This window comes from Phalacrocorax aristotelis, chromosome 4 (assembly GCF_949628215.1).
Source record: "Phalacrocorax aristotelis chromosome 4, bGulAri2.1, whole genome shotgun sequence".
Lineage (NCBI taxonomy): Eukaryota > Metazoa > Chordata > Aves > Suliformes > Phalacrocoracidae > Phalacrocorax > Phalacrocorax aristotelis.
The window spans coordinates 65,168,486-65,182,613 of record NC_134279.1 but is presented as its reverse complement, the minus strand read 5'-3'; the positions used below and the strand labels follow the sequence as shown (position 1 = coordinate 65,182,613).

At 39.2% G+C, this 14,128-nt stretch overlaps 1 protein-coding gene across 1 annotated transcript in view; it reads right to left on the bottom strand.

Annotated features, from left to right (window-relative positions):
* The window catches only part of KCNIP4 (potassium voltage-gated channel interacting protein 4), a 354,595-nt gene extending 345,721 nt beyond the window's left edge, over positions 1-8,874 (bottom strand). The window contains exon 1 of the mRNA XM_075091760.1: positions 8,532-8,874. Coding sequence (XP_074947861.1) covers positions 8,532-8,619 — 88 coding nt within the window. The 5' untranslated portion in view covers positions 8,620-8,874. The remainder of the gene's footprint in view (positions 1-8,531) is intronic.
* Between the last annotated feature and the right edge of the window lie 5,254 nt (positions 8,875-14,128).

The following is a 14,128-nucleotide window of genomic DNA, read 5'->3' as shown; positions in this document are numbered from 1 at the left end:
TTCTATACTCCAAGTTAATCTGTACAATTGTTCAAGGAAAAGTACACACACACTTACAAACTGCAATATATCACATAAGGCTGAAACAGTCTTAATGCTGCCATTTCCAAACATTTTGTGTGCATAATTTGGGAACTTTCTAACAGTTCCTTTAAGAGTATTTTTAAACGAAGTGTCAAATGCTGTGTCCTACATACAGCTGAAGTTCTAATATTATTCTTATAAATTATGCCACTAGTTTGGACTCTTACAAGACTGTTACAGAATGTAGGATAGGTCTTCCAAATGGAGATCATTAAGGATGGCTATGGGATGTTTTTCAATGTGTCATTTGTAAAAGAAGCTGAAATGTATCTTTCATTATAATTAAGATTCAGATTTGGAATGAGAGAGTACAAACTCAAGTAATCTTTTCAAAAGTGGTATGCAGCATAGTAACTTTGTCCTTTTCCCATTAACACACCATAAGAAATCTTAAGACTTTAAAGACAACCCTTTTGGAATGATCTGGGGGAAAAAAAAAAAGAACTTCTTAAAATAGGTTATATGGTGGGTTAATGTGTTACAAAACTGGGACATCTGAGCAAAACATTTAAACATATTCAGGAGAATATGTTTAAAGATTAGGGTATTGCCTTCAGATTCCCTACTTCAAGATATCCTTCTACCCACACAGATTTTTCAACTGCTGCTTCAGTCTTCTGTCACGTTCAATCAATCTGCCATATGCAGGATTATAAAATTTGAGTTGAAACATTCTGCACAACACTGAGTTTTGCAGTTACTGCTTAAAGGAAGAGAGGTATGCAAATTAGGGGAAGCAAAGGCAGTCTGTCTAGACTCTTATCTGAAGAGGTGAAGATTTACAATTTTAAGTGATTGGCAGTGGTTTTCCAATTTACATTTCCAATTAATTACATCACTTAAAATCTGAATGATCTACACAATTGCTGGGAGTTCACAGTAGGTCTGCAGCTGCTGTGTGAGAGGTATATAGGTAGGATTGAATTTTTTGGGTGAACAAATGTTTATAATCTGCTCCAGTCTGAAGCAGAATGTAGCATAAATGCACTGTTGATTGGTTTCTTTGAAATTAATGACGCTTCTTTCCCTAAGCAGGACATGGCAAAGATTTCACCCTTGCACATTAGAGCTTGTGCAACTACATCTAGAGAGAGAACATTGAACATCCGTATATGACAAATATCTGAGATGCTAGAGGTTCAAACTACCTCACAGACAACAGACAGAGATGCAGACCTTAAATCTGGAATTCTTTGCTATTTAAAAAAAAAAAGATTGATCAGGTTGATGAACAATACTGATTTGTCATAGAGAAGAAATACTTCAGCAAGACAGAAAAAAAACACACAAAAAAGGCAAAACAAAAAAGGCATTTCAAAAAACATCATCCCATATTTTCCCATGAATGCTGACATATTAGCTTTTTCATGACATCTTCACGCTACAAGCTCTTTTTAAATAATTTTATTTTAAATCTTATTTGCATAAAAAAGGAACATCCTTTTCATCTGCTCGCTTTGTCTCACGTTCTTTAGGATTATTTTGATATTTTGGATTATTGTTTTCATTTAATTTATTCTACTTCTCATTTTATTTTAAGATGTATTTTCAATAGAAGTTAATGGACCATTATTAACCTGCATTCAAAAACGGTAATTCATCTTCTCTGGTCGTTAAGGTTCTCTACTAACCCCATAATAACAAAGCAGCCTTAAATAAAGCTTTCAAGTCATTGTTTTTTCTCCTATTTATGGGTTTTGTCCAACAGTCACCTGTAACTGCTACTTCATCTCTGGCTGGAGATGAGCATCATTGTTAGATGTTTAGTGACGAGCAAAGTCCTTTTATTATAGTTTAGCTCTATATTTCAGAATTTCATTCTACGAAATTGAAGCAGAAAACTAAAGAAGAAGGTAGAAATTCTATGGTTACAACACAACTGATGAGGAAAACTTTAAAATGTGATCAGGGAGATGGTGCTGAGAACTCAGTGAAATTTCTTCACTGTGCTTTCCTCATTACACACTGTAGGGTAATTAAGCAGCAAAATTTTTTTATGGATTTATGCAGAGTAAACAGTGCTGTAAATTCTCTTCTCTCAAGAGTCTACCCTGTACTATTTCTTCCAAATCCTCTCTCTGTGCTACAAGAAAATATTTAGGAAATGAAATTTCATTACAGCAGATATACATCAGTGCATCACCATCTGAAAATTGTTCCATTATGAGATCAGTGAAAAGAAATGCAGAAGCATTTTTAGGGGGTTCATGTAATATAGTCTTGCGTGACAGATATTCCTCTTCTCAAATAGGACAAAGCAAAAGCTTTTTTCTCTTTTACCCAGTTCAAAACAGTTTGAAGCGCCAGGAAAAAATAACACACAGAAAACTCCACTGCTGTCTTTCTGTCCACTGCTGCTTTTTTAACAAGAATTTATAAATACACTGAGAGAACAAAGCCAGGGTTATTCAGCTGGTAGCATACTCCTGAGTGCTAACATCATTCTTTACCAAAAGAGTTCAGACGTGCCAGTGTGCCCTAAACTCACAGCAACGTGTCCCTGCAGGGAACAGCACGGTGACTGCTCCGTTGCGAGAGCAAGGCAAGAGCACAATTAAAATGCCTGCTTGATAGGCCTCGTTTTCCCAGTTAATCAAATTCACCCTAGAGTAGAGACAGCTTTGCAGTCACAGCACTAAACTCACCTCCGAAATTACACAAGAACGGAGAAGAGATGAGCGTGGCGTGTCTCCCGCTTAGGAAGAACCCATGACGGCTCAGCACAGGCTGGTATGGGAAGAAGTTTGGAAAGGGCTGGAAGAGCAAGCACTGAGCAGGGCTTGACAAACGAGCAGCTCAGAAGTCTTTAGCAGCAACCTATGTCAGAGGCAGGCAGACGCCTGGGAACTATAACTGCTGCAGCCCTCTAATTTTTCTTTTATCCTCCACTGCTTGTCTGCCAACATCTCCAAGTTCCTCTGAACTTACTTAATTAAGCACCACGTATTAGAATTAGCAGCATATATAAAGACTACCTGCTCTGCTGTTTAAAACGCTGTTACGTGAATATTGCCAACTATAAGAAAAAAAAAAAAGATTTTACAAATTCAGAGGAATATTCTGTCTTCCACTTAGGAAACTGGAAGCAACATGTCTTATGAATATTCACACCAAATAATAAGTAACAGTAATTCCAATTCTTTGGCTTCACTGAATAGTTTTTGTGACTTATCACAAACAAAAATTAACCATCCAAAACAACATGGAGGAAAACATACTACTAGAAAAGAGATATAGTAAAATTAATGTTAATAATTCAGGAATATTTCCCTCGTTATTCAATGTCAAGGTCTACAGAGACCATCCGAGAGACAGAGTGACAGTTGTTTCCTACACCTATTTAAACCATCCAGGTTTTCAGCATCACTCGTCCATAAAGCTACACCGGAGAAGTGACTACATAGAGAAAGGTAGACTAAAGTCATTTCAGTATCAGTTTTATTACACAAGAAACTTTCTCTTTTGCATGAGGATACTTTTTAATCTCTAGGAATTCTTCCTAAGACTGGGAAAATGATTTAATCATTTGTTGAATAATTTCATTTACCATATTTAAGATGACTGTGCACAGATTAAATATGAAGCGGTTTTAAGTTTTGTGCTTTAAGTCTGAAAAGAAGAAGAGGAAAAGTGCAATATAATTACATGTAAGAATTAAGAGCTAATTAGTCTCAATATTCTCTTTCATATAACCTCTTAACTGTAAACAAAAAAGTTATTCTGGAATATTTACCTACTATCACTAACTAGACTATTGCATTCTTGTAAAATATTTGAAGCATTTATTTTTAAACTTTCCATGGCTTAACTGAAAAAGTTCATAATGGAACAACCCTGATATATTCCTGATAAGGGCAAGAGTTTTACATTCACAGCTCGGAAGCCAGATCCCCATCTTCTGCTAACTTCTGTAGAAAGCATCACTCCAGAAGTAAAAATCCCAGTATACCACCCTGACTTTTAAGAACTATTACATTAACGCATCCATAACATGCACACCTAAAATGGAAGACCCGAGCTGAAACCTTTCATTATAACAGCTGTGGAATCCACACCACGCCCTGCAACCTAGAATGACATTTACAAATCACCTCATGAAATTTTGATATAGAATGGGGTAGGAAAGGGAACGAGGCAGGAAACTTGTCTGGCAGGACGTTCAGTCTCAGTATTTCCCTCTCTTCCTGAACTGAATCATGAAATGAGGCACCTCCTTTGGGAGGTTTCAATCTATCAATGACAGAAAGCCAACACAAACCATTTGAGCTCTCCACGCGGTTGGGGCCTATTCTTACATGCCCTCTGCTGAAGATGAACACCAAGAAGTGGTGTGATGATGATACTTGCTCTTAGCACAGTTACAGATCTCTCTGAGGGATTTCAGAGTGGAGTTTAAATATCAGGTCTACTCACTCCCAGATGGATTCTCTACCCATCAGAAAAGAGCTAAGCTCCCTCTTACCACCTCTATCTGGTCCTGTGACGTTTACATGTCTTGCTGTATGATGGATTAAGAAATGGAGAGGGCTGTTCTCCATACTGCTGGATTTGTAAGCGTCACCACTCTCCTTGGGCGTGGAAGAGACATCTCAATTCTCTTCAGGCTAGGCAGCCAGCAACATGGATCTTCTCCTTACCTGGCAGGCAGCCTAACCAATAGGTGTTTCTTTATCCCATATTTCCAAAGTTCAGGAGAGGGACATCTAATAAATCTATGTGCCAATAAAGTAAGCAGCCTTGGAAAGCATTCATAATAAACTGCTGTTTCAGGCAGAATCAGGCTTTAGGCATTGGGAAGTGGATGATCTGCAACAGTCACGGAGTACTGTTGTGAGCCCCTGGATGCCTGTGCTAGTGTCTCCCACACCTTCAGGGAAAAGAGTTCAGATGATGTCTTCCTCTTGGCAGAAGGACAGAAAATAATTCTGTGCACAAAAGGCAAAATTAAAGACTAAAGATTACCTTCTCATAATCTGGTTTCTCAAAGAAAGTGCCATCAAAATGTACCTCCCACATTCACATAGGTTGTTTTTTTTTTTTAACTAAGAAAAATCCCAAGCCTGTGATCAGTGTTATTTTACATCAATGTCATCTATCTATAGATGATTAAAAAAAAGCCCCAAAAAACAACAACCCATAGCTTTATTTACATAAGCCTACAATTTCCACAGCCTGAGTTGTTCTCCTCTTCTTTCTTTGTAAACGCACACGCTAACTGGGAATTTGAACCTGTCCAAGAAAACCTAGCCTCCTTCATGACAGGCACTTAATATGAACATGCCTGAAAAGGTCATACCTGTGAAAATTTACCACTGAAGTCAATGACAGTTTTGTTTCTATCACCTCTTTAATCGCCACACTCTATCAGTTGTGACAGTTAAGAAAAAATTCCTAGCCATTGCTCTGAAATTGTGTGTTCTCCATTTCAAAATAATTTACAATCTATTGCTTGATCTTTCAATGATTTATATCATTATTTATAATACACAAATTCATATTACATCTGAAAACTGAAACATTCTGAATTTCAGCGTCAAGTTCTTTATGATAACATTTCAAAGAACAGGCACTTCCAACACACCTTGAGAAGCAACAGGCAATAGAGTAGGAATTGGCATGAAGTCTGAGAAATGCTGTGTTCAAGTATTTGAGGGAGTCTGTTTCAGTTGTGGAAACCCATCAACTTAATATAGAGTGGAAATTATGGAAAATAAAAACTTCCTTTAGAAGACAATTTCTTTCCACTACGTTTTCCTGTCATAGTAACATGCTGTAAAAAAATAAGAAAAAAATTGGAAGAGATCTGGATGTAGATTACCTCTTAAAACCCATTGTAAGGATTTATGCAGCATTTACCTTCAAGCAAGCAGGTTGTTTCATTAATATTGGTTACAGCCGAGTTGGATATTAAGCACAAGTCCATGTTCATGTACAGACAGCAATATGAGATACTTTTTATGTTAAATGTTGAGATTCACTGCAGAACAGGTCCGTAGTGCTGTAAATGGTTATGAAATGTGAGCAGTAAAACCAGTAGTCACAGGGACTTCTTAGCTGGGCATACAGCCAGTAAACCCAATCTCCCTCCTAGCTCACTTTCTCTTGTTTTCTGATCAGTGTAATCACAGCAAGTGCAGCAAAGCTTGTACCAATCTATATTGATGTAGATTATATATTCAACATGCCTACCCATACAGAGAGGAGGAATGGATTAGATTCCGTGCATGTACTTTCAACAATGTGTAGTCCCAACTTAATATTAAGTATAAATTAAACATTAAGAACATCAAAGAGAAACCAGGGGCCAGGCTGTATCAACAAGGAAGTTAAATTATATTCACCATTGTGCTCCTTAGTAAATACCTACATTTTGAAAATAATTGGTCACTTGAGTGAGCAGATTGCCTGCTTGTAAAAAGCTAAATAAGCACACTTTTTTGTTGGTGGTACCTACCCTACATTTTTTGAATGCTCAAGATAGAAACAGCAATATCTTTAATACACAAAGTCTAACTTTCTAATACTTTCAAGTAGGCTTCCCCATTCACCTTCATTAATTACCAGCTAATTATCAACATACTGAATTATGCATTAGATTTTGCAGGGGGAACAGTAAATGGTATTGCAACAGTTGAGGTTAATGAGTAGGCTGGGCTATGCAAGGACGGAACAGTGGAGCTCTACCTCTTACTGGTTCAGTTACTACCACATTATATTGATATTTGTTACATCGTTTGAACATGATGAGGTCTATTAACCTAATAATAGTAGTAAGATACTGTTGCCGTAGTAAAAATGAACTAAAATTTTCCTAGGAAGTGTCTCAGTTCTTAAGAGTCCCTAGTAGTGGGTTTTCTTGCTTGCTTGTTTCTTTTAAAGCAACACGTTTCATACCACTCTACTTGGCTTTCCAGTAACTTACCATTGAAAATGTGCTTCTTAATTACAAATGAAATAACTTCTTTTAGTACTAACGTAAGAATCTGTATCCACAACGATTCTTGAAAATGGTGTTGAACTGTGAGCTTAGAAATCTTACAATACAAACAACTGTCTGAAAAGTAACGTAGTGTGCATCATTTGATAGATAGGAAAGGAAAAGCTCGGATGACTTTGTGAAAAAGGAGCACTGGTGTTAATTTCTAACATAGCTTTCTTCTTGCATTGTATATTACTTAATTTCCATAGCAACCCACAGAGGCAAGAAGGCAGCATTTCAGAGAAATCTGAATTGATACAACTCACAAAAGAGAAACCACGATAGAGTAGGAATAGTAGAGAGAAAGTCAGGGAAATTCTATCTTTCCAGACACTCGAAGTTACTAAAAAGCTGTATCGTTTTTCCACAAGTTACAAGCATCCTAGAAGTACTGTTTGCCAATGCTTATGTCATGATATTTATAGCATTATAACCCCAAATCTGTCAGATTTAAAATATTGATGCATGCAGTTATTACTGAAGGGTCAACTTGCTTTCAAATCCTTCCATCAGTGCCTAAACTGGAAAAAGAAAAAAAAAAAAAAAACAACCCACACACATCAGCAGAAACTTTCAAAATACTTGTAGTAAACTGAATGGCTTTTAATTCGCAATAATCATCTTCGCATAATTGGTTAGCATCTGCTGATGCTGGACTTGCACCTCTGCTTGATGGTTTTTCTAAGGGGAAAAGAAGATATTGGAAGCCTAGAAAGAAGCACAATTCTATGTTATCAATATAAAATGACATCATGCAAGCTAGCATATTTGTCAGCTGTTGGGAACACCCACAGAAAATGCTGAATTGCGAGAAAAGTATATTTTCCAAAGTGCCAAGAGGAAAACTATACTGTTTGTTCAGCCTAGCTTAGAAATCTTATCTGGTGCTGTATGATTTGTCCAAGGTTACAGGAAAAAAAATTACCTAAATAAAGTCATCAGCCGTTTATGTTTCAAATTCTTTAAGGGCAAAATGCACGAGTGTTATTTAAAGTTTGCAGCAAGATACTGTAACATTATAGCGACGGTTTGCAGTTGATTTACATCTTAAGATAAGGAAAAACAAGCCCCTAAGAAAAAGAATGCGGTCTGCTTGTCAAAGTAAATCAGCTCATGAGACAGTGAAAATAAAAAGCATGAGATTTATCCTTTATGACCATGGCGTGATTACTGTGCGTTACCTTTAATGTACACAGGTGGCAGGTGAAAGCACGTACACTCACATTCCGATTTGGATTCAGGTGTGTAAATGCTTAGAGAATGTTACACTGCCTAAACACCATTAACAAAAGACCGAATCTTCTGGTTTTATTATGCTCAGCCACAGAACAATTCAGAGATTTCTTTTATTGTTATTTACAAGATGAAAGGAATCCTAACATAAAACAATGCCATCGCTACGGTAACCGTAGGCAGTTTTCCTGTTATCATGCTGCACGGCTCGGCTACAAAGAAAAACAGTCATTACCTGTGTGAAGAGAACCTGTGATTAGCCTGAGAAGGTACTGGGCAAATTTCAGTATTTCACGCTTACACCGCTTCCTACAGCCACTCATCGTAAGCACCGCGGTACTCCTCCGAGGAGAGCCGGAAGACTTTTGCCAACGAGGAGAACGTCTCTGCCAGCAAACTTCTGGGGCAGTTTGCAGCCTCGCAACTCCTCGCCGCCACGCGAGCTCCCTCCGTTTGCCGCCGGTGCCTGCAGATGGAGCCCCCGCGGCCGCTGCCCCGGCACACGGCTCGGCGCGGCCACCGGCGCCCCCGCGGCCGCCGGACCCGCCGGCAGGCGCTGCCCGCGGGCGGGGGTGGGGGAAGGCTCGGCGGGGTGTTCGGGGGGCTCGGCGGGGCCGGGCCGGGCCGCCAGCCCGCCCCACGCAGGCCCACCCACACGGGGCGGCGGGGGGGGGCGCCGACCCGGCCCCCTCCGTGAATCAGCACCCGCGCAGGCGGGGGCCGGCGGAGCGCCGCACCCCGCGATTTCCGCTCTGCGGAGCGGGGGGGGCGGGAGACCCACCCCTCCAGCCGCCGAAGCGAGAGGCGTCTGAGAGGCTGCCGGGGCCGGGCGCTGCGGCGCGCCGCGGGAGGGGGCGGCCGCGCGTGCGGCTCACCTGCGGGAGCGCAGCCAAGGGGCACCCCCACGGCGGCAGCCTGCGCAGGGTCACGGAGGCCCCCCGGCCGCTGCCAGCTGTACCGAAGGAAGAGGGTAACGGGACCCCAAGCGGTGCCTGCGTGCAGGGAGCTCCCCCCGCTCTCCAGCTCCCCGACCTGGGCCGGGGGCCGCTGGCTGCGGCACGGGTAGCATCCTGCGGTTAGGATCTCCGAGAAATTCTCTTCAGGAAGCTATGCGCATTCCTTACTGTTCCCATGCAAATCCATTATTTTTCCATTTTGTGCGAGAATTGCTTCCTATTAATAAAAAAATCATCTGCTGAAGTCTTTACCCAGGACCACAGGACCCAAAGAATATGTTTTCATTTCCCGTGGAGTTCTTTCCTGTACTACGTAAACATGGAGAGCAACTCTATTGCATTAGATGGTGATGCAATATGTAATACCTAATACAGTTAAAAGAAGACAAAGAACCCATTAAGGAAAAGCTTAACAGAAGAAAAATCACTGTCTGATCTAATTTTCATGACAGAATTAACCATAAAACATTTTGGTGAATGCCTTTAAAAATTATAACAAACATGAATGCACATCTTCAAGCTATTCTTTATATTGTGCACTGAGCAGAGATAAATACACCATAGACGCAATACATCAAAGCGTTATCGAAGTTGCAGTTAGATGACAGTTTTGTCTCTGCTACCTAAAACACAAGCGCACACGCTGTCTTACGCTTCCAGTGAGGCTATGCAGCCTCAATGGAAAGAACCAAAATGAAATAGCTTCTAGAAGCCCCCAGTTTAGCCTAGCAAAGGGTTTGACCTGAGAAGGAACTGGGCAAATTTCAATGTTTCATGTTTACACCACTTCCTACAGCCACTCGTCTTAAGCAGTAACTATTTTTTGTGTCTTTTCAGAAAGACACTGCCAAGAAGAGTTTGCCAAAAGTTCCCACAACAAAGTAATCAAATTCTGAGGCATTAGAGATCACAGTGTGCCTTACAAGTTTCTAAACGCCTCTAGCCTCTGAAAAGGACACTCCTTAAATAGCTGGTAGATGTAAAGAGATACACACTTTCAGTATCTCATTAAAAGAGGACAGAAGAGGCCAATGCAAATGGTTCTTAGCTAGAGTCCTCGGCCTTCTTATTCCTTTTACATTTTTCATTGCTTTATGCAAATTTCACTAGCAATGTTACTTCAAAATGAAGAAACGAAATATTGGCTTTCTAAGGCCTTACATACGCATGTATCACCAACACCAGGTTTTGTTGTTGTTTTTGCTTTTTTCTCCCTTAAAACAAAGCTGCATCAGTTCTGACACTTTCTCCTAAACCTTTTACATTTCAACACAGGTAGCAGTAATTGCTACCCAAGAAAGAGTTAATGGAAGTTCTCCGACCAGTTTCACTACAAGGCTTTTAACAAACAATGCAGTATTTGGACAGAATTGGATCCAAATCTAGCTCCCAATCTCTCTCTCCTCAGCAGAAAAGGTTGACTAATCCTTGGACTGAAGTTGCTTACCCCAAATCAGAAGTGCAGATCAGGAAAATCAGAATGGAAAACTGTAATAAAACCACTGTGGTTTTACTGACAAATATATTGTAGTGAAACAATATGAAGGACTGTTAGAGAGTAGCAACTTCTATGTCTTGGTAATACACTTTGTGTTTTTTAAATTGATGGGACACACTAAAGTCCTCCATCAGAAACAGCCTCTTAGTACTGAAGTATATAAATACTTTTTATATCTGTAAGCTATGTCCACCCCTAATAACTCATACTCTATAGACCTGAACTAAACCTATTTAAAAAAAAAAAAAAAAAGAGAGAAAATTCCTATTAGTGTCAGAGGTTTCTGCATCAATTCCTATAAGTTCTGACTTTGGAATCAGGTACTTTGAAATCAGGGTTTAAAAGCCACTATTTAAGTACAGTGGAGAAGGAATAAAATACACACATAAAACAAAAGGGTTTTTCAGATATCAGGAAAAGTAAATGGAAGGAAAAGTAAACATTGTTTGTGAACTCCTGGATTTTCAAAGTGTTTTACCCAGTCCAGCTGACAGGCTCCTAGAGCAATATAAAACACAAATTATTTTGTTTTAAAGTACTTGGAAAGCGTGAAATGACTGGGAAGGAAACATATGCAGTTTTTTTTAAAAGATTGTCCACAACCGCCGTCCAATTTAAATGCAAAATGGAACAGTTTCCCTGAAGGTACAAAGTGTGCTATAGAGCTATTAAGACAAATTAATTGATAATAATAAAATATTTTCTTCCTTTGAGGATTTCTAAATGAAGCCACAAGAAAAATCCTGAAAATCTTTGCAGAACAGCAAGAAAAAAAAGTGCAAAAATATCAGTTCATTAAATTAAATTCTATTCAATCCATATATGAAATTCCACATGTATTTTTAGAACTTCAGTTAGAGTTTGAGCATCACTGGTCATGCCCCAGGCGCACATGTTGGCAACTGAAGTGTGCCCTAGCCATATTCAGAGTGGACTATACACTGATGCAGCTTTAGTCCCATGCTACAAAAGACAAAACCGTGCAAATCTTGTACTTCAGAGCTGGTCAGTTTTAGCAGGAATGTAATCAGTATTTCTTTTCCTGTATTTCACTATAAAAAAAAATCCAAAACCAAAGCAGAAATCAATAAACAGCAAAATGAAAACATATTTTAAAATAAGAAGGAAAAAATCATGATTTTTAGGTTGCATAGGTTGCTGGGACAGTCTAGTCTAATCTTCCTTCATTTAAAACAAAACAAAAAAAAATCTTAACCCCAGACACGTGGCCTGTCTCAGAACAGAACATTGTGACGGCCTGGCATAAAATTATAAATAGTGCTGAATTAGTTAGCATCATAGTTTCTTTTTGAGGAAGAGTTACTAAATACAGATTATATTTAATAACAAAATAAAGCAAAACCATCCTTAAAACGCTCAAGAAGAAATTAGATTTGGCTATTATCCTATTACGTGACAACAGCAAAGACTCAACTTGCAAAAAGCACAGTATAACGGTTTAAGGAGGAAAAAAACCCAAAAGAGATATTTAATGAGAAGAAGAAACCCTTGCAATAAGGATGACAGCGCACGCCAGATAAATTTGCCAGCCTGGCAACAAAAAAAGCAACAGCGCAAGTTCAAGTGACATATACAGAGCACAAGTTGATCGGCTTCTTGGAGAAAATTTGCCTTGCGTGCCTTTCATTTGCACACGTTATTTAAACGTTCTTCCAACTTCAAAGAGCAAAATCTCCTCCTGAACTAGCCTGTGCTACTGACTAAGAGAAAATTGCGATCTTGTAACAATAACAAAATCAACTCAATTGGATGCTTCAACCTCATCAGAAAGCCTGACTGCAGGAAGTCAACCAGGAGCACTGAAAACCTGTGTACAGTTTCCTTGCTGTTGACTCCAGAGGCCTGCGAGGGCTTTTGTTCTTAATGCAAATGTCACATTCCACAACTGACTACTTTTATCAGAGGATTTCTAACCTCCTTATTTTGAAAGAGCAGAGATAATATTTACAACCTAAGCACATGGCAAGAAATAACAGATGGGTAGAAACAAACAGATGGGTGAACACAAGGTAACAGTGAGATGTTTACATTTAGCATAATTAACAGCTGCCACAAGTAGATGACCATCATCAGATCTCCTTTCAGTTGCTCCTTGTCTGTCATAAAAGTAAGAGTCCTCCTAAATCACAGTCCCTAATGTATTTATTTTAATAGCTCTTCTCTGGACTTTCACTTCGACTCTACAGTATTGTGTACCAAAGTGTCCAAAGTTGGCCACCGTTATTCTGAAGCGGATGCAGCAGGATTAGAGCCCTTCATCGTAGAAGTCACTGGAAAATGCAAAACTAATTCCAAATTACTCACCACGCCTCTGAAAATATCAGCCACCACTTTCAACCACAGCCAGTGAATAGCAACAAAAATCCTCCTGCATGTCATTTGCCCAGATATAGTCTTGGCTATTAACACAAACCAGATATGGCTATGTGCTAAAATGTGAGCTGGGGCAGCAGAGATGCAGAAATATGTTCCCTTCCTAGCTGATCACTAGTAACATGCTAGCTAAATTTACTTAGTTTAAAATGGTTATTGCTCATTGCTGCCTGTCCTGGATGTTACGGTGTCAACAACACAAAACTATTCCTGCTTCATGCACTCCATATTAAAATTGATGTCTGCATGGGAAGCGGACATGATCTTACACTGTGTTGTGTGGGAATGTAACTTCTGCAGAGCCCAGGACAGAGAGGGAGGGAGCTGCCAAGGTCCCTGGTTATGAAAACAGATATTTTTTTTTATTAAACTATTCACAGCACAATTAAGTGTCTCTAGTAGCCCAACTGTTACTTATTCAAACTACACGCAATGTTTCTTAACGTGGAACACAAAGTAAGAAGAAATCTTTATCCTGGCCTATACCACTGCATACAGTCTTTCTGCTTTTGTTTATAGTTTTTAACTTCTCCTGAAAGCTTGCTAAGAATAATACCCTCAAAATCAAACAGCTCTTTTGCTGTGCTTAAAATAGGACTACAGAGAAATGACTGCTACCTCATGCTGTTTGCATAATATCAACAAATTGTACATGTACTCCATTCTAATAGCCAATACCTGCATAAAGTAAATTACTCCCATCACTGTTATAGTTCCAGACTCTACAGGTTCAAACTTAATTTTCTATTACATTATGGAGCTTAATAAAACATGGTGGCTTAGCCCACCAGAACATAAAACCTTTGACAAGTGTAACAAAAACACTTAAAAGATTTGCCTCTATTATTTTGAACTTCCCTGTAACTATCTGCTTTGTCAGAGTTGTCTTTTTTTACCTGCTTGGTGTCCTTGAAGCTTACCACAAGGATTCATTTTCACACAACACTCTAAGACAATACTGCAGACAGTCAGCTAGCTATGAGC